The sequence below is a fragment of the Drosophila guanche genome, unplaced genomic scaffold, assembly GCF_900245975.1.
Source record: "Drosophila guanche unplaced genomic scaffold, DGUA_6, whole genome shotgun sequence".
NCBI lineage: Eukaryota > Metazoa > Arthropoda > Insecta > Diptera > Drosophilidae > Drosophila > Drosophila guanche.
This window is the reverse complement of record NW_022995744.1, coordinates 9,194,245-9,219,951: the sequence shown is the minus strand read 5'-3', so window position 1 is coordinate 9,219,951 and position 25,707 is coordinate 9,194,245. Positions and strand designations below refer to the sequence as shown.

The following is a 25,707-nucleotide window of genomic DNA, read 5'->3' as shown; positions in this document are numbered from 1 at the left end:
CTAAGCAATCCAGATGCACCGCCAAGGAGAATGCAAGCAGTGCTGCACACATGCTGTAAGTACCGTTTATTTAATATGTATATATTTAAATCTTGTATATTTCTTCTATTTCGTAAAAACGAATTGTCTTTGATGTTCGCGTATTTGGAAATGTTTATGAATATGTATTTTCTGCAAGTAAAGTTAGTGTTAAAGTAGGGACGTTTATAAAAATACTTCAATCTGGCTCTGCCGCACATGGCGTTCTGACGCTCTGCGGGATCAGAATATAGATTCGCTTAGATCAACGCAGCTGCTTACATCTGCTTCAACTACACTTAAATTTAAAACTTATATTCCAACCCCAAGCAGTGTTCTTGGTTTCCCCGCGTAGTCTAAGAATTTTCAGGGATTTGAAATGGCCAAAGGATCGTCTTGATTCACTTTCTTGGCTCTTGGCTCATAGTTTGCTTGTTTTATAATCCGGTCATGTGCATATTGGAAGAACTTCTGCGAAGACCTGTCGAAAATGGCATCATCATATTCCGGATATTTAGCTCTACTCGCACCTGTAAGAGAGCGGGACAACAAATACAAATAATTATTTGCAAATAATTGTATGCTTAAAGTGAACTCTCACTTCGAATGGCCAGGGTAACGCAGAGTGGCCTAATGCACTTCTTTGTCGTAGTTCCTCTCCAGCAATACTTCTCCGCCAGCTCATCCACAAATACTTTACGCCAGCACATCCGAACGTATTTGTCGTAGTTTGTGGCAGTTAATTTTTCAAATTCTCTAACCTATTTGAGATACTGTACCATTTTTATATTACGTGGTTTTATATATCAGTGGTGTACTGACCATTAATTTAAGAGTTTCTTCGTCTAGCAGTTTTTTTTCGAGTTCTTCCAGTTCGGAGCCTAGAGTAAATGGATTAAGCGGAATTACTTTCGTGGGCCAATGGCCACTGTTCGTAATGGCGTCTGATGTTACGGCCCCTGTCTTCCTGTGGGGATCCCTCTGCAATGCCTCCAGATCACTTTCAATCTTTTCGAGTCTTGCGCAGATCTCCTCGCCTCTATCTTTCTGCCATGCCTCCATAGCTGCCTGCGTCTTCTGTATGTTCTTCAGGCGGTCCAGAATCTCTTTAAATGTGGAAATTTGTTATGTAAATGGCTGGAAATGCAAATAGCAAAGACTTACCCTTCAACACATTATTGTATAGAATGTTGTTGAGCGAAAGCAACTGTCCCACGCCTGAATCAAAGTCGGTAGCAGCCGTTGGCGGAGTCTCTGTGAGATTATGCTGCTCGCTTCCCGCAGAAATCTGCTCTTTTAACACACTTGTGGACTGCTCCCAGGCGCTTGTATTTCGCGGTCTTTTCCCAATCATCACCCTCTCAAAATCCGAGCCGGAACTATCTTCCTCGGCATAACTATCCCAATTGTGATACGCATTCGGTTTCCCTCTTTTTCCAGGGCAAGCGCTATTGCGGGATTTCCTCTTTGGCGGCATTTTCGGAAAGCGCTAAAAGAAATTATCATTAATAAAAAGTCATCAAGCACATTAATTGAGCACTTTCCAAGGAAAGAACAATGGATTCTTTGATATTTTACCTTTTAGCCGAGTGAGCAAAAAAAGCGAGCAATAATCGAACCTTTTGGCTTCGCTTTTCTCTCGCCTATCGCCTGAGAATTTACTCTGTACCCACTCACAAATGTAGTAAACTTTTTACCCGAGTGTATTATTCACTTATTCCAGGCGCTCCTATGACCATCTGCTGCCACTTATATGTCGAATTTTAATAGTTTCTTATCAACAACAAACAACAATCTTTATTAACTAACTACTGTAGCTGGGACAGCTGTTTGCACATCGATGCATCTGCATATCGCTTGTCGATGGCTGCCTACTATCGATTATTCGGCCATCGCTATTCTGTATACGAACACCGCCGCCGCCGCCGCCGCTTTGTTTGTCGGTGCGTTTGAAGTTTTTTTTAGCGTGCAACAAATTGTTTACCTTATCAAAGGAGGAGGCTGTCATTAGCGCACTAGCTCGAGTCGCCATTAGTCTTCGCCTTAGTCACAATCCAGAATGTCGGGAACCATACTCGAGAACTTGAGCGGCCGCAAACTGTCCATATTGGTGGGCAGCTTGCTGCTGTGTCAAGTGTTGTGCTTCCTGCTGGGTGGGCTGTACGCGCCCGTACCCGCCGGCCATACCAACGTACTTGGCTCTCTGTGCAGGGAGAACAATGCGCGTCAGAACGACACCAGCTTCTTTTTGTACTCGCGTGGCGAAGGAGCCTGCACCCAGGTGACACGCGAGGAGGTGGAACAGGACTCGATGAAGCTGGCCAACCAGATTGTGCATGTCTTCCAGATGCCACTGCCGCGCGACAGTCGCGTGCTGGACTACTCGCGCTGGCAACAGAATCTCATTGGCGTGCTGCAAGTCGAGTTCGGCTATGACTCTTCCTCGGAGCTACGCGAACCCCCAAAGGAGCTGCAGCTGACGATCGACATGCGCCTGGCCTACCGCAACAAGGGCGATCCCGATCACGCTTGGAAGCTGTACGCTCATGGCGTGGAGCATCGCTATCTGGACTGCGTTGCCGCTCACATCGGTGCCTCGGAGACGCTCTACACCTGCGACATGATTCCACTCTTTGAACTGGGGGCCCTGCATCACAGTTTCTATCTGCTGAATCTACGCTTCCCGCTGGACACGCCCAAGCAGATGAACCTCCAGTTCGGACACATGCACGACCTCACGCTGACTGCGATCCACCAGAACGGTGGCTTCACCCACGTCTGGCTGATGCTGAAGACCTTCCTCTTTCCCTTTGTGGTGGGCATCATGGTGTGGTTCTGGCGCAGGGTTCATCTGCTGCAGAGATCTCCAGCCCTGCTGGAGTACATGCTGCTCTATCTCGGCGGCGCACTGACATTCCTAAACTTGCCGCTGGAGTACCTGTCGCTCTCCATCGAGATGCCCTACATGCTGCTGCTGAGCGACATTCGCCAGGGCATCTTCTACGCCATGTTGCTCTCGTTCTGGCTGGTCTTTGCCGGCGAGCATATGCTGATCCAAGACTCCCCCAACAAGTCCACCATTCGTTCACGCTACTGGAAACATCTCTCGGCCGTCGTCGTTGGCTGCATCTCGCTGTTTGTCTTTGACATTTCCGAGCGCGGTGTGCAGCTGCGTAATCCATTTTACTCCATCTGGACGACCCCACTGGGCGCCAAGGTGGCCATGAGCTTTATTCTTCTAGCGGGTGTCTCGGCGGCTGTTTACTTTCTGTTTCTCTGCTACATGATATCGAAGGTGTTCAAGAACATTGGCGACAAGCGCACCTCATTGCCATCAATGTCTCAAGCGCGTCGCCTGCACTACGAGGGTGAGTAACTGCAACTTAGAATAAATTATAGAACCAACATAAAATCTGACTATTATCCATTCAGGACTCATCTATCGCTTCAAATTCCTTATGCTGGCCACACTGCTCTGCGCCGCTCTCACCGTAACTGGCTTCATCATGGGCCAAATGGCGGAGGGCCAGTGGAAATGGAATGAAGACGTGGAGATTCAGCTGACCTCGGCCTTCTTGACTGGCGTCTACGGCATGTGGAACATTTACATCTTTGCGCTGCTCATTCTGTACGCACCCAGCCACAAGCAGTGGCCAACAATGCATCACAGTGACGAGACCACGCAGTCGAACGAAAACATTGTGGCATCCGCAGCCAGTGAGGAGATCGAGTTTAGCAATTTGCCCTCCGACTCCAATCCCAGTGAGATATCCTCGCTTACCTCCTTCACGCGCAAGGTGGCATTTGAGTAGAGGATTCCATTTCCATTAAGTTGTGTGCCAAGCAAAGAGCTGCTGTGGCTGTAACGCTCAGTTTATTAGCAGTAGAGAGAGAGAGAGAGAGAGAGAGTGGAGTGTGTATGTAGCATTTCTTGCCTAGTTTCGCACTTAACAATCTGTATCAGCATTATTAATTAATTAACTTTATCATTATCAAATACCACATAGACCACCTTCGGTAGCTATTTCTCAAGCAAGCTCAAAGTGTTTTCCAATCGATTTGAATGTTGAATTTCCTCCTTTGTGTTTGCCTCGGCAGTCAGTATTATCTTTTGAGTCCATTTTTAATAGCCTGTAAGATTTTTATATTCATAAATATTTATCAAGATAACTTTTTAACAATTTTTGTATTTATATTTATACAATATCTATATACATACCACACCCATAACTATGCGTAGAATTCCTTTGCCCCTCCATATTTTGTAACTGAAAAACGTAGAGCAATTTTCTTACTCAAGTAGCGATGCAACGAATAAAAAGCAATATTAAAAAAGGCTAAATGATTTCAAGTGTGATAAATGCAGCCTAATCCTTAGTCATCGTATGGAAAGTTCGGGAATGGTGTGGGGTTCTGCTTCTACCATATGATTCTCTGCGGTGTGCTGTAGTCCTGCCAGTAAAACTCTTTGGTAAAATAAACATAGAAAGTGGCTACATTTAGCAGCAAATGTGCGCCCAGCTCCAGCCACTCCGAGTAGCCTTTGCGTGTGTGTCGCGTGTTCAGCCGGAAGAGCACGTAGGGCACTAGAAAGTAGCGTAGCTCGAGGAGTCGCTGGAAGCACAGAACCAGCACAAGGCTCAGCGCAAACATCAGCTTAAAGCTGTCGGGCATGTGACTCAGCCCGCAGTAGAGCACTGTCATGGCAAACAGATAGGCGGGCGCCATGGCATAGCGGAACCACCAGTACCGACCATACAGGCGGCTCCACACATAGAAAATGTAGTGACGATTATCGGCCAACAGGTACGGATGCACAACCGTGTTGAGGTGAATCACCACAAGTATCAAGACAAGAGCCAGAAGGGCAAATATTCTATTGCGGCGCAACAACTCCACGGCAGGACGGAGCTGGCGTAATGTGTTGGATACAGCAAAGACAGCGGCAAATATGGCAAAGTAGAAAATCTGCGGCAGATTGAGTGAAGCCTCGTGCGCGCTCTTGTCTCCTACGACAATGGCACCGTTGATGCAGAGGAATCCCACAAAGGGCAGTATGACGGATATGTAGAAGCAGCACTTGGCCAAAATGCTCAACACACAGCTGAACAGCAACTGTGGACTGCCCAGTAGCTGCAGCCACATCTGCAAAGGTAAGATAGAGTCTAATTAATCTCTCCAATTAATCTCTGCACTGCTCTACCTACATCTACTCCTAGCAATCGTACTTGTCCCTTGTGCACTGCACGCCGCTTGGCGCACTGCTTTACCAGCGTTTCCAGCACAGTGATGCCGGTGCCCATGCACACCCACACAATGTTCGTTTGTCGCATCAGCACACTGGCGGCACCGAAGACAGCCGCAGGCAGGTGCGCCTCATGCTGCCAGAAGTGATAGAACATCAGGACCATGGTCAGCGAGAGGGTATCCGTGTAATACAAATGACTGAAAAAGTACAGTGGCGGCAACACCGATAGGGTTATTGCCTCGTGCGCCGCATAGGAATTGCCGCCTGTGCCGGCCAACGTTCGACGTCGTATCCTGTAGAGCAGCATAATGTTGATGCCCGCACCGATGAGACTCAGCAAGCGAAGGCCCGTCACCGTGCAGTAGTTGAATGGATTCAAGACGAGTGCAATCAGATATAGGCCGGGAAACGTCGTTATCTTTGGATCCCACTAAAAATGAGATTGCGGCAGTAAGTATCAGAATGAACTAGTCTCTGTCCCCGCCACTTACCACGTCAAACTGCTTTCGGCAAAATGCCAGCCCCTGCGGAATGTGAAACTCCTCATCTATGATGTAGTTGGAAGTACCGTTGACGCGCAGGAACAGAGGCAGCGAGTACATCACAAAGCCCATGGGCAGTACCAGTTTCCAGGATCCGCTCATGATTAGTCCTGCAGCCAGGGGGACTGGCTCCTTCGATTGAATTTGTTGAAGTTTTTGTTTTGTTCTTTTCTTAACTGCACCGGCAATCAGTGTGACCGCGGATTTATCGATAAAATATACCGCACGACCCTCAAAAATATATGTAATCTTTATATGTATGTATGTATATGTATAAAATATGTAATCTTTTTAATGTTTGATTATAAAATAAACTCGAATTTTCTTTCTGAATAAAATTGATAAAAGAAATATGTATTTTTTGGGATGGGGTTGGATTTGATAAAGACAAGAACTTTTCCAGGAATATTCATCCGATCACAGGAATACACTTTTCCTCGTACAAATGGCCAAGAATTTTTAGGATTTATTTTTTTTTTCAGTTGGAAAGTAACTAAAAGTATGCTACAAGATTTTTGTGAAAGTAACTAAGAAATGTCACCAAAATATAGTGGCATACTTTTAGTTCCGGTTTCATGGCAGCCAGCTTTTGACACAGTGAAAAAAGTAAAAACCAGCTACTTGCTGCTGATTTCTGTTGGCCTGGTGCTCGGTCTAAAAATTTAAATTTTCGGAAATATTTTTTGTACACAGTGGCGCCCCAACTTTCAGAAGTGGCCGTCATGATCGCGGTGTCGCCACTGTGCAAATGACAACAAACACTCTCTTGTTGTACAACAACAACAACATAAATTGACAAAAACAACAGGACATATTTGTTTTGTTGTTTTATCCTTTATTTGAAGGACGATCAGGACATGCCATACCTCCTTGCAATCGGGACATTGCCCGGATCGTTTTCAATCCTTTCGGATGCAAGGACATTAAGGATAACGCCATTTTAAGGATGTTTTTAAATTTAATCTATACAACGCTATAACATGGCTGTTTCCTGTCGGATCAGGACATGCCACGAGTCATTGTAGTCGTGATCGCCTCCTGTCCCATCGGTTGCAAGGACATTAAGGATAATGCCATTTAAAGGATATTTTTTAAGTGATGTCTAAATAACGCTGTAACTTGCCTGTATCCTGTCGGATCAGGACATGCTACAAGTCCGCTTGAGCGGGAGAGTCTCCTGTATCATTTCAATCCATCAAGGACTTCAAGGACTGCGGGATATGGCTGTTTTACGCAATTTTCTAAAAGGCATGCTTTCAGCCTGAATGTATGCCACTCTTTTTGCAATCAAAGCAGCCCCCAAACGATGCTTCAATATTTTAAATGAATCGAATCAGTCCAAAAGTATGCTACACTTTTATTGGTATACAATTTTAACCTGCGCTCCAATCAGAGTCGTCCTCGCTTTCAGATTGGAAATCGTTCACTTCGATGGAGAACATGAAATCTAGACGGCAGACAAGTAGGAGTCGCTCATCGCCTTCATCGATCCTCTGCGGGAAAATGGTTGCAGTGGGGGGGCATTAGCGATTTAGCTGGACTACCGTCAAATGGTTAGCTCAACATTGTGATTTGATACCGATTGCAGGACCGGGCCCCATCGGCCAACTCTATTAGAGTGCAGCAGCAGACGATTCCTTCAGCTCCATGATAACAACGGTTTCGATTATCTGACAAAAACATAAAACGAGAACAGGTATAAAAAGTGCTGTCGGAAGTGTGAACATACACTTTACCTTCTCAGTGCCTCAGTGAAGAGCTTGACGAATCCTTGCTCAATCATCTAGGCCTGTGGACCCACAGGCTGCGAAAGCCATCCGGTCGAGCTCAGACCATTCACGCATGCCTGTGACAAAGTTGAAGTCAAAGCAATCGGGGCCGAGCATCAGTAGAAAGCATCGTTGAGGAACTCGAACGCATAGGCGACTTACTCTGCGCAACGATGGCATCCTCGTGAATGCTCAGACAACTCTGCAGTCGTCTGAAGGAGATGCGATCTTTCTTCACAATGCTGGCAGTCTCTTCAATGGTTTACTGTGGAGTTAGAAACACAAACTAGATTACCTATCAATTAGATCAATGCGTACCGCTTGTATACTTACATTCCCTGTAATCTCCTGTCTCTCGCTTAATCCTTCTCTCCTCCTCGAACTCTTCGAACTGCACTTTAGGGCAGTATTACTCTACATTGTCTGGGATGTGGTGGTGGCTGTCCATGCGTTTTTGACATGGAAGCCAAGATCTGGGATCTCTTGCCCAAGTGGAGCCGCAAAGTGAATCGTTCATCTTTTACCGACCGCAACAGGCTGCCAAACAGTTCATTTGGCACATCTGTCGTTCCGCGTGGTCCCTCAATTGCGTGCCATTCAACTCTTCCACCAAATGGCAGACCTCGCCACCGGACGCTCGATAAGTCGTACATATGCTTGCAACACATGATTGGGGGCTACAAACAGAACCAATTCATAATATTGTTAAAATTATCATCCAAGCCAAGGGACTGCAAATGAGGCATGCTGTTCGTTTGGTACTTACCGCTTTGTTCTCGTTGTGCAATTCACATGATGCGCCATCCGCCATGACTGCTTGTCGTTTTATTTCGGTTTTTAATGCTTAAATTTGTCTACTTAAATGGTTTTTCTTAATAAAATTGAGAAATCGGCAGCTTTTGTTGTTTTGGAAACCAGTGTGACCGCGGAACTATCGATCAAATATACCGGCAGACCCTCAAAAATATACCAAAGTATACCTTATTATTTTAAAAATATATACATATGTTATTATTGATATTACTTAATCTCGGTATATGCAAAACGGTGTTGCAAAACGAGCATGTCAACTATCGATAGAAAACTTACATATCGGGGATGTTGCTGATGTCTGACAAAGACTCGCCGCCACAAAACGTCAGCTCAATTGAAACAAGAAGGCGCCAAGTGGCTACAGTGCACTTACCAATGATTAAATAAGATTTTTGGTGCAGGCATACTTATTTTTATAGTTTTATCCACTATTTGCCGATAAATTCAATAGTATTATTTATTATCGCCTTCGATTTAGTAATAAGCTTACAGAGAAAAACATGAAACACATTTTCCAATTGGATTACAAATAACTAAACAAACAAAAGCTTAGCTTAATTAATCCAAGTGTCTACCAATAGTGAAATTTCGTCAATCAACAATCGTGAAAGTATTGCTAACAATAACATACGCGTACAAACTACACTCCTCTCGAGCGCATTCGAAACTTTTTTCAATTATTTCGTGACTTAAACTTAAACTATAAATAACAGTTTGTGTCATTCCCGATGTTTATGTATTTTACAAATGCTGCTTTATAATGCTTATGTGGTAGTGGGGGAACGGGAGTTTGTTTTTGTTAAATAAGAATATTGCAAGTAAATATTATCTTTAGGGTTGGGAATCTTTCTTCCCGTCGAGAGCCTTGGGGACTGGGCGCGGTCGAAAGGGCACTTGGGGAGAGTTGTATTATAATGCAAGTCCTGCCTGGGGGTGGGGGGAGAACTCTGTTAAATACTCTTGCCATGCCCATGGACGGAAACCGTTGCTCACAGAAGAAATTGTCGTCTGTGCCAAATCGAATGCTGCTTATGCGAATCTTTTTGGAAGACAAATGAAAAGGAATATTCCATAACTAATTGGGGGAATGCCTTCCTCTCTGCCTTTCATCTTTCTTTTTTTTTGCTACTGTACACAGTCTTTGTAAATGTTTTGTTGTTGTTTCGCTTGTGTGAACTTCCTTTTAGTTGTGCTGCCTACACCTCGGTGCTGTGCGTCTGAATGCGCACCTTCTTTACGCTACCATTGCGACGCATTGGTGGCGAGCTGCCAGAGCCAGAATATCCTGGATTCTGTATGCCCAACGTCGGATCTGGCCGCGGGCGGGGCTTCTTAAGGCTCGAACGCAGCGGCGAACGCGTGACAGAGTCCAGGGTGGAGCCATTCGAAACGCTCGTCACCGTGGTGCTCATGGAGGCCACACTGCCCGCAGTTCCAGCCCCATTTCTGATGCCGCTGTACGGCTTGCCCGAGGCATCTGTCACCGAGACGCCATTGCGACTGCGCGGCTCCTTGAAGCCAGGATTATTGAAGGTGGTGGCACTGGCAGGCGAGGCTGCGTCCATGCCCATGGTGGGATCACCGCCAGGACTGCGCGAGTAGATGACATCATACAGAGCTGCCACAAACAGGGCTATGGAGAGCACAATAGCAACGATCTAGAACAAGAAAATGGATAAAAACAAACTAAGGAACAAGCTATTAATTCAATCACCTGTATGTAGAAGGAAATGCCCCGCGATATCTTGAAACCGAAACGCTCCTGCTCATCAATTTGCAATGCAAACAGAATAGTGGCTATGATGGCCAGTACACCTAAGGGTGGGGGGAATTCAGATGTAAGTAAAAGCAGCAAAGGGAAAACTCATTAACTCACCTCCCAGCAGTGCAAATATCAGCTTTACTACGACCAGTGTGGCGTAGGGCATCACCACCTTCTCCCTGGACGAGATCATTGCATGCTGAATGACCGACAGAATGCAGAAGATGCCCAGCAAGGCTGAGCTACCAATGGCCAGCAGGCCACTAACAAACACGGCATCTGGGCAAGGGGAGGAAAATAAGTTCAGTTTTAGACTGAAGATTTATATTTGTAATACTCACTGCTTAATCGAAACTTGGATACATCATTGCCGCATTTCTCGCGATTGTAAGTCAATTGTTTGCACACCTTAAAGGGCCCAAAATAACCCCGATCAAAGTCATAGCCACCTGTAAAGCAAACAATTAATTATAATCAAAATTCCACTGCAAATTAGAGAGAGTAAAACTCACCCGATGGACTATCGTAGTAACCCCAAATGGGCACACCAATGGCCACAGATGCCAAGGCGAAGCAAACAAAGCCCAGACAGGTCACACCAGCAGCATAAAGTGTCGACTTTGCCATGTTTTACTGTACAGCATAACGAACGTTAAACATACAAAGTGAGATCCAAATAAACTGCGAAGAGAAAGATAATATTAAATACAGTTTCTGCTCGATTTGTGCCATTTGGCTGACGACTTTGAGCCACTTCAAGTCACTGTCAAGTGCATTACTAAAACGGGGACATGCCGTAAGCCGTTCTACAAATATTCTCACAGGCATTATCTTTAGCATTAGCATTGGGCATACATAAGTAGGTATAAAAGTAGCTACATCTGTACGTACATCTGCCAGAGCACCCTCGAATCTAACCCCACAATCAACCCAGTTCCGAGACACCCACCCACTGCCAGCTCCACCTTCACCTCCACCTCCACCTCCACCTCCACCTCCCAAATAAGCCTCGCCAGTCTTCGTTCTCACATCACGAACAATTAGATCTCATTCATACATAAAGAGCTACTTGCCGACGACCTTGAATTGCATACAGCAAAAAAAAAATGCTTACGCAGAGAAAATATATTTGTTGGCAGCTGTGGGTGTGCTGCTGTCTCTGTCTCCCCACTTGCTGTCGATGCTGTAAGGCTAATTCCCTAAACATGTAATTAAATAACAATTTATTAAACATTTTTCACATCTCTGATACAAGTTTAAGCTTTTTTTACGTCTCGAGGCTAATTGTTGGAGAATTTAAGAGCCACTTGCTAAAAGAAATAACAACGCTGAGGCGCATACGTGATATTTGAATGTGATCTAGTTGTAATTATGTTAAGCAGCGAACAATTAATGGACTGGAAAGGCTAAAGAATGGAATTAGACCACAAAGAAAAAGCGGCAGCAAAGAGGGGAAACTCTTGAGGGAGTAAATTGGGATGAAATGGATATCGGTTACTGCCTCAAAAAACTTTCACTGAAACTAAAGACAACCGAGATGCATAAGGCATATTTCAATCTCGTTTTACTTCCATTTGCATTCCTTCTGTATGATGATGGCTCCCCACTCATTATTTCCATAATTTGAGCAGGGTTACCCTTCTGCCTTCTGGCAGTGTACCTCCATTACATGCTAATAAACTCAACAAACAACCTTCTCCAGTCTCCAGTCATTATGCCATAAGTAAGTAAGCGGAGAGTCCTCATCGAGAGAGCCAGCGATCGCGCCGGCGTTGCATTTGAAACACTAGAAACAAGAAACTGGAGACACTCACTAGCCGCGAAGCCGAAACGAGTCCGGTTGTTGCCTCATCAGTGGAGACTCCAATTCTGTTGATGCTTCTGCTGCTGTTGCTTGCTCTTAACGGTAAACATACAAACCAGGCAGCAACAGCAACAACAGCAACACAATAAAATGTAAACCAGATAAAGCCAGTTTAGAATGGCAAAACATTTGATACACTTTTGATGCGCGGTTTTTCGAGAACTATGAAAAACTATATATTACAATTCTTTGGCTATCAGAATAGAAACAAAAAGTATTATTGTGAGGCTCGAACATGCCTAAAATATGAGGAAAATATCTCTTAGAGTATTGCCAGAAGCTCTACAGCTCCACAATTAAATGCTTAGCAAAGCTATCATCAAAATAATCATGCCCATCCCTCTTTAAGAGTACAACAAGAAGCTCAGGGCGGACAGGCAGGAAAGTAGAGATAAGGGGCATGGCTGATGGTTCATATGAGTAGCTTAAATTACCCAACGAATGCTGCTGCAGATGGTTCTGCTTCTGTGCCTCTTGAAAGTCCGCTCCACTACGCTTCGTTGAGTGGAACGCGGTTCTGTGTGGGTTCTGTGGAGACCTGGCCAAGATTTCGACATCTCTCGCGTTGCAGAATGCCCAAGACCAACAAAAAGAGAGTGGGGAAATGGAGCAGAGATTTCTATTATCAAAAAAGATAAAACAAAAGTTATCTTTGATCAGCAAAATGTAACTGAGATAGGAGCAAGACCAAGCCCAAGCTCAAGCTGCCGCCTTTTTCTCTTACTTTTCTAACATTATTTTACTTCTTCGGTGGCTTATTCTAACCATTCATTATCCATTCCATCTGCCATCTATTGCTATTCCCACCTCAATCTGCAACATTGTTGCGGCTCTTACAAATGGGTGCTAACCTCGAGCCCGAACTTGAGCTCGAGCCCGAGCTAGCCGTAAGCCAAAGCCAAAGCTGAAGCCAACGCCAAAGTCAGGCCAAGAGTCAAAGTCAAAGAAAATGAACTCTTACCAATTGTGTCACGATTTTCAACTTGCATAAATTTCTGTTCAGCTGTCGTTGCTCCCTCCCACCTCTCTCTCTTTCCAACTCTCTTCAGTCCCATCTGTGATCGTGTGTAGGTGGCCGCAAAAGGTGGAGAGGTGGGAAATGAGTTATAGTGGAGGCTCCTGTCGTGATTCCAGAGGTGATGTGCATATGTTTATATGATTTACACGCCAAGTCTCGCTTGGGGCAGGAACGAGGTGAAGCAGCGAGCGGCAGCAAGTGTGAGATGCTGTAGTGAAGCCATCCCATGCCATCCCAGCCACCAAGTGTAATTGCCAGCGGGCCGTCCAACCAGCCAGCCAGCACATCCCTAGTCGTGTGGCAGGCGACATCGTGTGGGTTTTCCAGGGGTCCACACACAGCCACAAAGCCACAAAGCCACAAAAACCCAAAGCGATAACCATGAATCATAGTGTCTAATCTTTTGGGTGTTTATTATCATGATCTCCACGGAAGAGGCAACGATTGAAAGCTGTCTTTCTGACGCTGACACTCTCTCTAGTTAGATCTTTGTAGTTCTCTGTAGATCCAGCGAATTCTTATATTTTGCAAGACTTTAACCAACGTTGGAGCAGCTCCTGACGTTTCTCTAGCTTTAATCTGTCTCTGTTTATTCAATTCGAGACATTGAAAATGCACCCAAATGTACTCATTGTTCTCCTACTCTAAGGTTCTTCTCTTGACCCAGTTTTTGATATATTTTAACACTTATTCAACCCCTTCTGTAGCCATTCGTTGAACTCACTTCAGTCCTTCGTGTTTCGTTGCCATAAATAATGCCTCGCGTCGCTTGGGAGTCAACTTATCTCTGACACAACACAACTCCTAAATTCAGCTCAAACCCAACCTCCATTTGCATTTTAAAGCCGCTCTTTCCGCCTCTCTCTCACCAAGCAAAAACAAAGCTACAAAAAAGCAAATCAATTAACTTGGGAAACGAAAGCAACGCTAAAATAAGTAATTTAACGTGGATCAAAGGAGAGAGACTAAGAAAGAGACAGGGACTGAGAGAGAGAGAGAGAGAGAGAGATAGAGAGAGAGAGAGAGCGAGGTGAGAGGCTAACAACCTTTGAGGTTCCACAGACCTCCATTAGGTAGGTGCACTTCCCAGTCACTTAATCCCACCAAAAATAGATGTGCAAAAAACAAATCTCCAGCGAAACCCAAATACGAAACAAAAGAGAACTTCGGACTAATGAAAAGTCGCTTTTCCGCGGAAATTGGGTCACCGGTTCGACTCGGCTTGTGACTGTGGGGGGGAAATGAGAGACCTGCCAGACAGGAAATTCCCTTCAATTTGTCGGGGCGGCCGGTCTTGAATGGCAAAACGTGTCGCGGCCTCCCTTCTAATAGTTTTTTATGGGTGGATGGGTTGGGTTGGGTTGGGTGTTGAGGGGGGAGACTGTGTATATTGATTTTCGGTTTATTGTTTGATTTCTGTTTGTTGGGCAGCAGCAGCAGCGGCAGCACCGTTCTGTTTTGGCTGTTGGCTGCACTTGTTGCCATGGCAAAGTGCGGAACGGAACGGAACGAAATGGAATGGAATGGGAGCCCACAACAACAACAACAACAACAGCCAAAAAGCAACTGCAAAGCCAAGCCGTTGCCTAGGAAAGGCTTTTCTCGCTCGCTGTGTTTGGAAAATGCAATTTCCCTAAGGCCACGATTCACATACAGAGCCCAGGAGTTAGGCCAGAACTTTTGCTAATTGAGCGTGGGGGAGCAAGGCTGCGAAATAACATTTTTGTCTGTAATCCGTTTAGGGTTTGACTTGCTTTGGCTTTACGAATGGTTTACGGCAGCAACTTCACCTGAGAAACTTAGGCAAAACAGTTATTCCGCTAACCATTCATCCGTTAACTTAAACAGCAGACAACTGAGAGCTTCCGCTCACTCTCTCTTAAGATCAGAAAGAGAATCAGACAAGACAACGAGAACCCATAGATCTTTAAGTTATTTAGAAGCTCTACTTACTGGAGGGAATAGATTTAGAAATTCACTAGACAAAAAGAAGAAACTTTTAAGGTGAGGTAAGATAAAAGTCTGCCATATATTTACACATTTTTAAGATTTTCTGCTAAAGGAATTGTAGATCTATCTTCTGCTGTCCCCTTTTCCACATGAGACCCAGTCCGATGTACTAGCTCTTCCCTCAGTGTACTATTTCGTACATGCTAATCTCTCGAGCAAATACAAATTGTGGCTCCCAGCCTCTCAGGTAGCTTGGAAAACAGCCCAGGGAAATGGGTCGGCCATGGGTCTCTTTCTGGGAGCCGGCAGAGAGCTCTGGGTTGGAAATGGAAATGAAGGAGTTAAGACTGTCTGCACAACTGACATTTCCGTTGCTTCTACTTCTAGAGCTGCCGCTCTTATAATTGTTGTTCTTTCTGTTTGATTTGTGGTTAACACATTTCACATTCATTGTCTCTCTGTCTGATTCCCTTATTTCTCACTCGCTTCTGTGAGTGGCTGGCTGCAGCTCTTTCCACGTTTCGTTGAATTGTTAACAAACTTTTACTTTGTGTTGCACCTTCTTTACACGACTTTTTTTTTGGTGAAAGTTTTGCGCCTGACAAAAGCCCTAGACCCAATCTATGAATATGGGTCTATCTCTGCCGCTGCCTAGCCCAAGCTCCTCCTGTCTCCCCCTGCCTACCCTGCCTCTTGCCAGTAGTTTTTCTTTCTCGCTCATAGTTTGCAGTTGGTATTTATCTTTGCGTTTTGACAGGCCACCGTGCAACATGCGGCAACTACGACAAGTTGTGCAAACAACAATCAAACTGCCAACGCCCTCAGAGCTCACCCACAGCCATAGAACCCCTCCGCACACCCCACCCAGCTCGTTCTTCCGTTTATTTTTCCTGCATTTCATATGTGTGTCATGAGACATTGTCACTAAGGGGGTCATTGCTGAGGGGGTGGGTGCAGAGTGGACCCTTCTAAAGGGGTTGGGGGCACGAATATCCTCTTTGCTCTCTCTTGAAAGTTTGTTCTGCGGCCAGCTGTTGTCTGTCCCACTTTGAGGGGACACTCTATTCGCTCACTCGTTTCCTCTGCTCCAGAACCAGCCCACCCCAAACCTCTTTTTCTGCTGTTATTTTTCATGGCAAAGACCGTTATTTACATAACATGTGCTGTATTCTACACGGTACATGCTGCCATTTAATCATTTAAGCAACAACCATCTTCCTCCGCTTGATGGGCACCGTTCATGTCCCACCATTAAGTCCCTAATTGTGACATGAGCAAAGCTGACAAGGATGAGTTACTGCAGCCAGAACGAGAATAATCGCAATCGAAATAAGAGCTTTTACTGTAGCAAAAATCGAGAATATATCCACAAAAATATAGCAATAAAAGTGGTCTACCAATCGAACTCTGCTCAATGACCACATCTAAGGATTACTTTTCATCAAATAAAGTTCCACTTAAAGACCACTTCGGCATTGCTTTGTCACCCAAAACGTTGGTTACTGCTGCGGGGCGGAGTGGCTGGGTGGCTAATGACGATGATGGGCCGGCCCATTGTCGCGACCGTTCATTGACGAGCGCAAATTTGCTTGCACTAATTTTTGCGATGCGGCAAAAGTCACGCGAAGAGTCAACAGATGGAGCGAGGGGGTAAAAGAGAGATGGAGATGATGCCTTCGGTCGATTCAATAAAGTCATTAGCTAAAGTAGCCAATGCCTTGTGGGACATCCATGAGAAAGAGCGACCGACCTGCGGTTCACTGGGTTGGCAAATGGAAAGTGCAACGAGGCGTCGAATGATACTGCTGCTGCAGGGGTTCCACTTCCACTGTCTGCTGCACTGCCTGCTGAACGTTGGGCCAGTGGAACATGTCAAGATTTTTGTGTGTGGCTCGGAACTAGTTTGCATCTTGGTTGATAATTATCCAATTAAAATCCCATAAGAGCAAGCAAAGCACAAATTACAATTTTAGTTAAAGGATAAAGCACCAAAAATAAAATGCAAGACTCCCACTATTTTCTACCATGTTTCAGCCCTTTAAAATCTCTTTCTGTCGTTCCTTCTAGCTCTTTTGATTGTCAGATTTGCCGATACTGATGAATGGAGCCTGTTTTGTGGTCTGCTTTTGTGGGGGGGAACTGCTTGCCGATGTAGTCGATAAATCACGTGCGTTGCTCATCTTCATTCAGCGATTGAAAGTGTCAAAGCAGAGCCCACGGCAAAGGCTGCCATTGACATGGCTCAAGCATTTTTGGCCTATTAATTGAATAGACAAATGTTTTGTCGACAAGAGTTGCGTTTATACTGGGGTAGCACTTCCGTAAAAACGAATGACAGGCAAGGCACTTGTGGGGTGTGGATGGACATACACCAGGGAACAGGACATTGAATCGCTTTAGTTATGAATTTATACCGCAGAAAGCGTTGCACTCAAGAGTTTTGTTTGTGATTTATTCGCGTTAATGAAATTTCACCAACAATAAATTCAAATTATATTCCACAAAACCAGAGAAACAATCGACTGGCAGACATGTTTTCTCCCTGAGAGAAAATCAGATATGCTTAATGCAAATATTTTTTTATAACTATAAATAAACATAACTCCCACATCCCACAAATGGCATCTCAGGCATGACGTTAATCAGTCACAGCTACGAGATACGAAAAACAAGTTTTCATTGTGTGGGAGAGCCAAAGGTTAGCGAAAATAAAACGAAGAAAACAAAAAGGCCTCTAATGAGGCTGCCCCGCCGCAAGTACTTCAAATGGCAGTCCAAGAACGCAAGAAGTTAACTTCTAGCTCTGAATGTGTGTGCACATAGCCATAAGATACACATGCAAAACTCGTATCGCACATTTGTATCTTTGGGCTGAGTCATACGACCATATTGTCGCCCTTTTGAATGTAATTCAATTTGTGTCTCATTCCAGTTATTCAGTTATTGAACCGGTTGCCACTCGTACTCGTAAGCGTATTGTCTCCAGTATTCGGTATTCGCGCGCTTCTTCATTCACTTGGTTTATGACTGCGGATACCCTGTTAATGTACAGGTACGGTGGGTATATTTTACTATAAGCAATAGGAATAAGATCAATGATCCGAGCACATGGATTAAATGAAAGGCAGGAAGGAATACAGCGCTAATGAGCAATCCAATAGATGTCTACATATTTATACATATTTCTACATACATTTTTACATTATAAAATGTGAATGCCAAAATACCGGGCATCCCTTAGTCTAAACATATCTTTCTTCTCTCTTTTCTTTCATCTCTGCTTTTGGCATATTTTAATTTAATTCATGCGTTTCTTATGGTCCCTGCTTCTGTATTGTTTGGGCGACCGCGGTGCGTATGCACAATTAAATTATGTCGCAAGGCAAGTCACATTCCTTTTGCCCATAAAATGCGTAAGAATTAACAAGAATGAGAATTAAAAACAAAGTTCAGGCGCGGCTTAGGTTCAATAACCTTGACCGCGAATATTGTTCGGTGAAAGAGGAGAAGGAGGAGAAGGAGATTAGGCTTCGCTTTCTTGGCAAACCTTTTTGGGTTAGGCCCTTAACTTTTAATTGGTTGTAAATTTCCCACAAATAATTTCTTATTATTAAAGATGAAACTTACTTTAATTATATTTTATAAATCCATATCAATCAGGGAAATTCTCTTTTTTATGCTGCTATAATCCATGGCTGTGAAATTTCGAACGATTCAAAAAGTTTTTCAATCTGCAATGGAGGAAAAGTAAGAGATTAAATGTTGGGAAAAATTGAAGTAATTTTTTTTCAGAGATTCAAATAAGATTACAATTATTATTTATCCGCGACTCTACCTCTCTGTATAGGTAAACTTTATTACGTTCGTTGGATAATTGAAACTGAAATCATCTTTAATCACTTCCCTTAGTTAAACGATATAACTAACAACTGCAGCAATAACAGCTCTTATCAGGCAGGCACAGCGGCAATCGTGCCTTGAATCGTTCGGAGTCGAAATTGCATGGCAATTACCCCAGAGACCCAGACCCGGGGGAGGCCCAGGCCCAGACCCAGAGCGGCAGTCATCGGTTAAGAAAATGTTCAACAAAATTTGTATGCCAAGTTGCGCGCAACAGCAACAGCAATGACAATGGTTTGGTTTTGGTTAATGGAACGCCCCCGCCAGTGTCTCTCTCTACAAGCCACAAAATTGCGTGAATCACGTTAGTCGTCGACTGCCGTGACAATGGGTGAAACCGCAATCAAAAGTACTTAAAACTCTGCTTCTGAAAGTTGACAAACCAAGTGCCGCCTGCCTACTTCCAAAAGTATTTGAAACTGCTACGTTGATGGCTTTCTAATTTCCTCATTGCCACATCCATTTATGTCAGCGTAAAAAACACTTTAATTAAAGTCTTGCACTTCATATGAATTATAATTGACCCCCAAAACAGCAAAGCAGAGTCAGAGTATGGTGTCTGGAGGGATCTAGGGTTGAGCAAGTCCAAGCATTTAGGCTTGACCTCTTCAAACATTTTTGTGTGTCGATTGAGCACAATTGGGAACCACCCAAAAAAAGAATTGGGTGAAAATTCTTTCAACTGATAGATCAATTGATGGGGGAATATGAATAATTATAATTTATTTAGTTACAATAGGAATAAAAAAATCAAAAATAAGTGAATAAAAACTTAATCAAATTTGATTGAACCTTGCTTGGATATAATTTAATGAAAATCATGTTATAACTACTAATTATGCCCAAAATGATTTTCTTACGTCATTAACAAAATTCTTAGCTAAAAAACAATTCATTTTTGGATGGCATGTTCAAATGTCATAAGGGAAACAATATAATTAAATTTAAATTACACAAATTACTTGTAAGATCCACCAATTATATGGTACACATTCTAGAAACTTAAAACGAGGTGTAATATCGTCAGAAACAGGAAACAAATAATAATTATAATGTCAGAAAGATCTCCATGAATAGAACAGCGCAGAGAATTAATTTTTTTGTTTGAAAATGAAAGAACTTTTGGCAGTCCATTAAATAGAGTTCCACATCCAAGTCAAGAGCCGCACTTTCGATAAAAGCCTCACCCCTAGATACTATACGGAACTAAAAGCTTCCGCTCGATTTTTTACCTAATTTCCTGTTCAACAATTGCAGAAACAGCTTCAATACCGAATCAATGCAACGGTAACTCACACCAAGTCCACTGCCATAGACAACAACAAATTTCTAAAAACGACTAAAGAATACCCATTATTCAGCATTGGAAATTCCGCATCAAATAGACAATAGCAGCTCTTCTGTATTTGCGTTACTGTTACGTCGCTGATGTGCGTGATCATCATAAAAAAGGTGCAATAGCTTTTACACTGTTCATTTTATTATCTGTTAGAATCCGCATTCTTCTGGCTGTTGCATAAATCCCAACAAATTAAATATGCCCCACGAGTACGAGTACAGGCTATGCACCAAAAAGAGATGGAGAATATCCATGTAATCAAAGATAAAGCAAAGCCAGACTCAATACATGTACAAAAGAATCGCTGAACCGCAGCCTCCTGCCAACACTCAAACGCTCCCTCTCCCACGCTCTTCCGCACACAGATGGCCAGAGTGAGAGAGACAAAGAGGACACTTGAATAGCTGCATAAATTTCAATTAAATTGCAGCAAAATAAGAAGAGGCAATAAGCAACTTTCGGCCAGCGCTGAGAGAGTGGACAAAACTCTATTACGATAGCACTAATTACGCAGTCTACACACACGCGCACGCAAACATGTGTGTGAGCGCGATCTGAAGAGAACTCTGCAAGAGAGAATGCAAAAGAGACGAGCAGAAAAGCTTGGGTTGACCATGACGCTGACTGCGCAGTCAGCGAAACTGAACAGTGGGTCAATCGATTGCTGAAGTGGATGGGAAGTGTGCTAAGCTATTACACAATACAAATCATCAAATAAACTTTTGGGTCTTTTTTAATATATAACTATAGGAACAACTTTCCCAATGACTCGTTTCACAAAATCTAATTTGAAAGGCACCTCATATCACTGCGGTTTGTCATAGACCAGCCCCACTGTGCACCAAGCCGTGCCTGTTGCGCATGCGGGTCTCCCGCTCTCTCGCTACTTCTTGCTAGCTGCACAAAAAGCTGACCACGCAAGTGTGACGTCGCCTGTCGCTGCTTGTACTGCCTCTGTTATCTCTATTTGCATACACTTCCACAGGGTATTCACGGTTGAATCATACATAAGCTGGTGCAAATATTGACCAAAGATCAGAATATCAAATCAAATATAGCATAAGCACGTATGAATTTATGGGGAAAATCTGTGTGAGAGAAATTATTTTATTTGAAATCGGTACGCGTAAAGGGTGTTCCTAAAGCCAAGCTTCACTTCTTCTTTTTGCTGCCATTTGGCCACTCAACCAAAGCTCTGGACACACAATGTCGACGGTCTGCCCATGTTATGTAAAATTCAAATATCTGATAGGCGTGGCCGCTGAATAAAACAAAAATTCTTGAACACGCATACGCATACACGTAATACAGGGTACAACAATGAAAAGCGCAGCTAACAAAAACATGCGAGCAGCACACACCGGTAAGAGTGCAGTGGAGTGGGTGGAAGAAGAAAAGAAGAGCGAGCAGCAGCAGAAGAAGAAGGGACCAGTTTTGGAGGGCTAACATAACGGTGGTTAACGTCACCTACTTTTCACTTGGTCTTTTCGGTTTCTACGTTTTTTGGTAGAAACAAATACCTTACGTATGTGTGCGTGTGTGTGTTTGTGTGTTTTATTTCCCTCTCTAACTGTTATAACCGGTTTATGCTTTTTGTTGTTTCAGTGTCTGTTTTTGTTGAGATGCATTGAAAACGAAATTTATTTTGAAGTGAAGTTTCCGTGAGGAGCGGGCGGTGTGAGATGGGAGATGCCGAGAGTGGAGAGGTTTCCGAGCCCCCTGCGGAGTTTTGGCCGAGTTTTCATTTCTTGAACCAGGTGCACATTATTACCAGTTTTAATATTAGTTTGGTTTATGTACTAAAATATGTACTAGATTTTTCCAATGAAACTTGTGATGAAATCTGAAATATTTTCAATATTTTCTCTATTTCTTAGCTTGACTCGAACTGCAAACAACCAGTTGTTCAACTTCCATGCCTATTGCATTTGCATACTGCAGCCGACATGGCAGAGACAACCAACTCTACGAAACTTGTTAAGTAATTTAAGCGATAAGACGCCCAAACGTGACCATAACCAATGAAGAAGTTGATAAAGGTGGGGGAAATAATAATAAAAAAGAAAACGCGTGCCAGGGCCAAGTCAAGCCATGTTATATTTGAGCCAGGCAAGCAGCATGGATGATCTGCAGAGGAGGAGATTTTCTGAGGCTTTCTGAGGGTTCAGAATTTAAAAGTCCAAACATACCAGTGGATTTTTATGTGTGTACATCTGTATCTCCTGTTCTTATCTCTGACAGTGTCTCTGGCTTTTAATGGTCGCCATAGAAAACATTAGTTTATGTCTGGATCTTAAGAAGTGACTAAGAAGAACAATCTAAGAGAGCCTGTGCCTTGCCATGGCAGTTGGAGATGCGGAATGGATATGTATACATTCAGTTGTAGTACGCTTCAAAATATGACAGGCTCTGAGGGTATATCTCAGGCTCTATTATATACAGAGTTTTTTATTCTAAAGATAATGTCCGAAAAAAACTCTTATGCAATGCGGAATCGCTTGAAAAGGCTTAAGGAATTGCCTTTTAAATATCATAAGTACCTACACACTTAACTAAAATTCTGAGCAATGAATTCAAATATTATTTTAGTATATTAAATACTTTTGGTCGTTATATGTGCACATTAGGTTATTTTTATTCACTTCCGTCATTTACTTTGCCATTTCTGTTTGTCGCTTTTTTTGGGTGCCACAATTCCAAAAATAGTCACCCTGGCGTGCGTTAGGTACTTTTTATTATCCTGGATTTTATGAGCTCATAAAATACTCCATCGGAAAGCGCCAACAGCTCTCCCAAATGTTCATTGAGCAGGCCAACACTTTCCATCCACTTTGTTAGTGGCTTTTTGCTTGCTTTTGGCTGATTTTACGTAAGTAAGTTGTCCGTCCTGTTCCGTCCTACACCGTTCCTCAAATGTCCTCATTTCCCGATGTTAACTTTAGTTTTTCCTCCATTTTATAGGTCACTTCAGTGCGGATTAGGTCAGAGGACGACAGGGCTGCACCCTGCTTGCCTGCTGTTTCGGCCAAAAAGGTTAAGTTGGTAATTAAATTTGAGGTCAGTTTTCAGTCCCGATATCTAAATGTGGTTGTTGGTGTTGGTTCTGTTTACCGAGCTTGGTTTGTGAAAAGCTTTTTATCTAAGAGCACGCGAAGCGAATAGCAAATTCCCTTGCGTGTCTGATTGTCATCGCTCCCCTTCCTCCCTGAGAGTCGTAAATATAGTTTGTCAATCTCTCGCTTGGCTGAGCTCTCTGATGAGGAAGGTTAAGATGTTGGACACCATACGACGGAAGTGCTTGCCGGGTGGTTCATAAAGGGATTTCTTAAACAAAACATCAAACTCCTTCTCAACTTTTTTTTGGGGTGGATTTTTGACCAAAATGATGTCAGCATTACAGGTTGTTTTTGTGAAACTTGTTTCCACGCAAAGTACTGAAACCTTTTAATACAGTTAGAACCCAATTTAATCCTCCACTTAAACATTCTTCTAAGCCAAAAACTCTCGCCAGTGTTTGTGATCTGTAAATATTTATATAAAGTATCCCCAACAGCTGCACTGCGACACTTTTGTGACAAATACTTTGTTTTTTTCTCCGCAACCCAAACAAAATTAAAGCTGAGGCAGAATTGCGACTTTTTTAATTGCTCCACAACATTTTCCTAATTAGGTTTTACAGGGAGACGTTTTGTGGCGTGGCAGAGGGGCCGGCTGAAACCCTTATCACAACTTGCGAAATTTTCTCAAAGCGAGGGAAAAGTTTGCATATTTAAGTTAAAGTCTGTAAAACCTTACTTCACCCCTAACAAACCCCCCCACCCGTCCATACCACCATGACACCTGCTGGGTGGGGAGGGAGGCTATGGCGTGACGTGACTGAAAGTCATTTAAACTGTTTCACTCGGTACTGCTGTTGTTTTTGTTGCGTTGCTGGCATAATTATTTTTATGAATTTCTATACCCAGTTGTGATGGGTTAAAGGAGTAACTTGGATGGAATAGTAGGAAGAGGAGTCTTAAATGGAACACACATGATATGATTAAATCTTGAATACTATGAGAAATTGCTCAATTATTCAACCACATAAATAAATCCAAAAGTCTGCGAATAATCCACATTTCTAGGGAGTTTCTATCGCACCATCAAAGACTATCTTTTCTGAGTGCATAGTAGGTATCCCCATAGTCGTAAAACTTAATTCTATTAGCTGTCCCAAAAGCGTCTTGTAAGAGTTGAGCTATGCAAATAAAATTGCAAGCGAATGTTGCACTTGCAGAGGCGTTCAAGGTGAGTTTTTCCAGCATTTATGTTGCGCAGTGTTGTGTGGTGCGGGGCACTGAAGTTGCAATTCTGTTTTCGGAATTTTGAATGAGCTTCGTGGATAAGACATTTAAATGAGGTTGGGGCTTTGGGTGGGAAAACTGTAAGTTTTAGGGCAAACAAATAACAATTCTTGGGGTGGTACCAAACCTAGAGGATTTTATGAAATCGAGTATTGTATATTTTCAGTCATAAACTCTCAACCTTGTATTGTTTTTGCTTTTAAGTAATTAAATCCGTTTACTTGATTCCCAATAAATACTTTATGACTGAAAGTTTATATTAAACTACACGATGATGAATATGAACAGGCTGGAATTTCGAAGCGTCTCAAATTTTTGTTTAGAACTTATGGCGTTGTCGCGCACCGTTCCATCTAGAATCAACATCCAAGCCGTATCAATATAATCTGAATCACGTTCATGGATAAATAGATCGGAATCGGTGCAAACACTTCTTGGAATGGAACGGGGTATGGTCTTTGAGAGATACAAAGATAGCGCTCGCTCGAGTCATCGGATAAGCGGGAAACGATATTTGCGGTCCCCAGCAGAAATTCCGATTCTAAAGATTGGACAAGGGGCAAGGGGAAAGGGGCTGGGTTGGCAAGGGGTAAACAAAGTCAAAAGCAAGGCAGAAAATGCCAACAAACCTGTACACGGCCTGCCTCTGCTGCAGCGCTGTACGCGCGGGCTAACCTGTTGCCGCTGACAGCGACGACGACGCCGACGCTCAAGAACTTCGACTTGAAAGCTTGTGTTGTTGGTTTTGTTGTTGTTGAAGCCGCCGCCTTTTTGCATGCGCAAAAAGAGAAACACACACACAGAGAGATCGGCGATCGAGAGAGCCACCGCACAAATACACTCGCGTTGTGACAGGTAAGCGAAACACGGCTTAAAGAAGAAGAAGCAATAATGAATGATCGTAGCTTCAGGCGCTCCTCTGCGTGGGCAGGAACCAGAGCATGGGCATGAGCTTAGCAAAACACTTTCTTCGCTTTTGAGTAAACAATTTCACACACTCACACGCGCACAGTTACTGAATTTGTGCATCTTTTGATGTGTTGTATTATTTATTCATTAATAACAAAAGAGTCCGTGTGTTAAAGCTGCCGCCGCCCGCGTCAAAGTTTTTTACGTTACTTCCCGAAGTGTGACCGTGGAT

At 43.5% G+C, this 25,707-nt stretch overlaps 4 protein-coding genes and 1 long non-coding RNA gene across 8 annotated transcripts; 1 reads left to right on the top strand and 4 right to left on the bottom strand.

Moving 5' to 3' along the window:
• Positions 1 to 89: 89 nt before the first annotated feature.
• Positions 90 to 1,850, bottom strand: LOC117579915. 2 transcript variants are annotated; one of them, XM_034266053.1, is made up of 5 exons: positions 1,597 to 1,850; positions 1,183 to 1,507; positions 841 to 1,124; positions 620 to 779; positions 90 to 548 (listed from the first exon to the last, which is right to left on the bottom strand). In XM_034266053.1, the coding sequence occupies exons 2-5, from the start codon at positions 1,493 to 1,495 to the stop codon at positions 385 to 387; spliced, it is 921 nt and encodes a 306-aa protein (XP_034121944.1). In that variant the 5' UTR covers positions 1,496 to 1,507; positions 1,597 to 1,850; the 3' UTR covers positions 90 to 384. The 2 variants fall into 2 exon arrangements, with proteins under 2 accessions (XP_034121944.1, XP_034121945.1); XM_034266054.1 differs by lacking the exon at positions 90 to 548 and having other exon boundaries at positions 765 to 791.
• A 91-nt stretch (positions 1,851 to 1,941) lies between these two features.
• LOC117579907 (protein wntless) lies at positions 1,942 to 4,360 on the top strand. The gene is made up of 2 exons (XM_034266043.1): positions 1,942 to 3,386; positions 3,451 to 4,360. Exons 1-2 carry the CDS (start codon positions 2,078 to 2,080, stop codon positions 3,828 to 3,830), a joined length of 1,689 nt encoding a protein of 562 aa, XP_034121934.1. The 5' UTR covers positions 1,942 to 2,077; the 3' UTR covers positions 3,831 to 4,360.
• LOC117579912 (putative Dol-P-Glc:Glc(2)Man(9)GlcNAc(2)-PP-Dol alpha-1,2-glucosyltransferase) lies at positions 3,846 to 6,000 on the bottom strand. The gene is made up of 4 exons (XM_034266048.1): positions 5,758 to 6,000; positions 5,226 to 5,696; positions 4,238 to 5,163; positions 3,846 to 4,149 (listed from the first exon to the last, which is right to left on the bottom strand). Exons 1-3 carry the CDS (start codon positions 5,908 to 5,910, stop codon positions 4,438 to 4,440), a joined length of 1,350 nt encoding a protein of 449 aa, XP_034121939.1. The 5' UTR covers positions 5,911 to 6,000; the 3' UTR covers positions 3,846 to 4,149; positions 4,238 to 4,437.
• A 1,148-nt stretch (positions 6,001 to 7,148) lies between these two features.
• On the bottom strand, positions 7,149 to 8,491 carry LOC117579920. 3 transcript variants are annotated; one of them, XR_004573527.1, is made up of 5 exons: positions 8,344 to 8,491; positions 7,911 to 8,254; positions 7,740 to 7,842; positions 7,545 to 7,654; positions 7,149 to 7,478 (listed from the first exon to the last, which is right to left on the bottom strand). It is a non-coding gene; the product is annotated as an uncharacterized LOC117579920 (long non-coding RNA). The 3 variants fall into 3 exon arrangements; XR_004573528.1 differs by having other exon boundaries at positions 7,545 to 7,863; XR_004573526.1 differs by having other exon boundaries at positions 7,545 to 7,842.
• Positions 8,492 to 8,837: 346 nt separating this feature from the next.
• Positions 8,838 to 25,625, bottom strand: LOC117579914. Its single transcript, XM_034266052.1, has 7 exons — positions 25,196 to 25,625; positions 18,612 to 18,715; positions 10,665 to 10,833; positions 10,494 to 10,601; positions 10,267 to 10,431; positions 10,105 to 10,205; positions 8,838 to 10,048 (listed from the first exon to the last, which is right to left on the bottom strand). The coding sequence occupies exons 3-7, from the start codon at positions 10,777 to 10,779 to the stop codon at positions 9,587 to 9,589; spliced, it is 951 nt and encodes a 316-aa protein (XP_034121943.1). The 5' UTR covers positions 10,780 to 10,833; positions 18,612 to 18,715; positions 25,196 to 25,625; the 3' UTR covers positions 8,838 to 9,586.
• Positions 25,626 to 25,707: the final 82 nt, after the last annotated feature.

Coding starts and splice junctions, on each gene's coding strand:
- LOC117579915 (XM_034266053.1), bottom strand. CDS start 1,495: ATGCCGCCAAAGAGGAAATCCCGCAATAGCGCTTGCCCTGGAAAAAGA. Junction 780..840: donor AAGAAACTCTTAAATTAATG/GTCAGTACACCA, acceptor TATCTCAAATAG/GTTAGAGAATTTGAAAAATT. Junction 549..619: donor CGTTACCCTGGCCATTCGAA/GTGAGAGTTCAC, acceptor GCTCTCTTACAG/GTGCGAGTAGAGCTAAATAT.
- LOC117579912 (XM_034266048.1), bottom strand. CDS start 5,910: ATGAGCGGATCCTGGAAACTGGTACTGCCCATGGGCTTTGTGATGTAC. Junction 5,697..5,757: donor GCCGAAAGCAGTTTGACGTG/GTAAGTGGCGGG, acceptor TCTCATTTTTAG/TGGGATCCAAAGATAACGAC. Junction 5,164..5,225: donor TACGATTGCTAGGAGTAGAT/GTAGGTAGAGCA, acceptor TTACCTTTGCAG/ATGTGGCTGCAGCTACTGGG.
- LOC117579914 (XM_034266052.1), bottom strand. CDS start 10,779: ATGGCAAAGTCGACACTTTATGCTGCTGGTGTGACCTGTCTGGGCTTT. Junction 10,602..10,664: donor TTACTACGATAGTCCATCGG/GTGAGTTTTACT, acceptor TTTGCTTTACAG/GTGGCTATGACTTTGATCGG. Junction 10,049..10,104: donor GCATTTCCTTCTACATACAG/GTGATTGAATTA, acceptor TTCTTGTTCTAG/ATCGTTGCTATTGTGCTCTC.
- LOC117579907 (XM_034266043.1), top strand. CDS start 2,078: ATGTCGGGAACCATACTCGAGAACTTGAGCGGCCGCAAACTGTCCATA. Junction 3,387..3,450: donor GCGTCGCCTGCACTACGAGG/GTGAGTAACTGC, acceptor TTATCCATTCAG/GACTCATCTATCGCTTCAAA.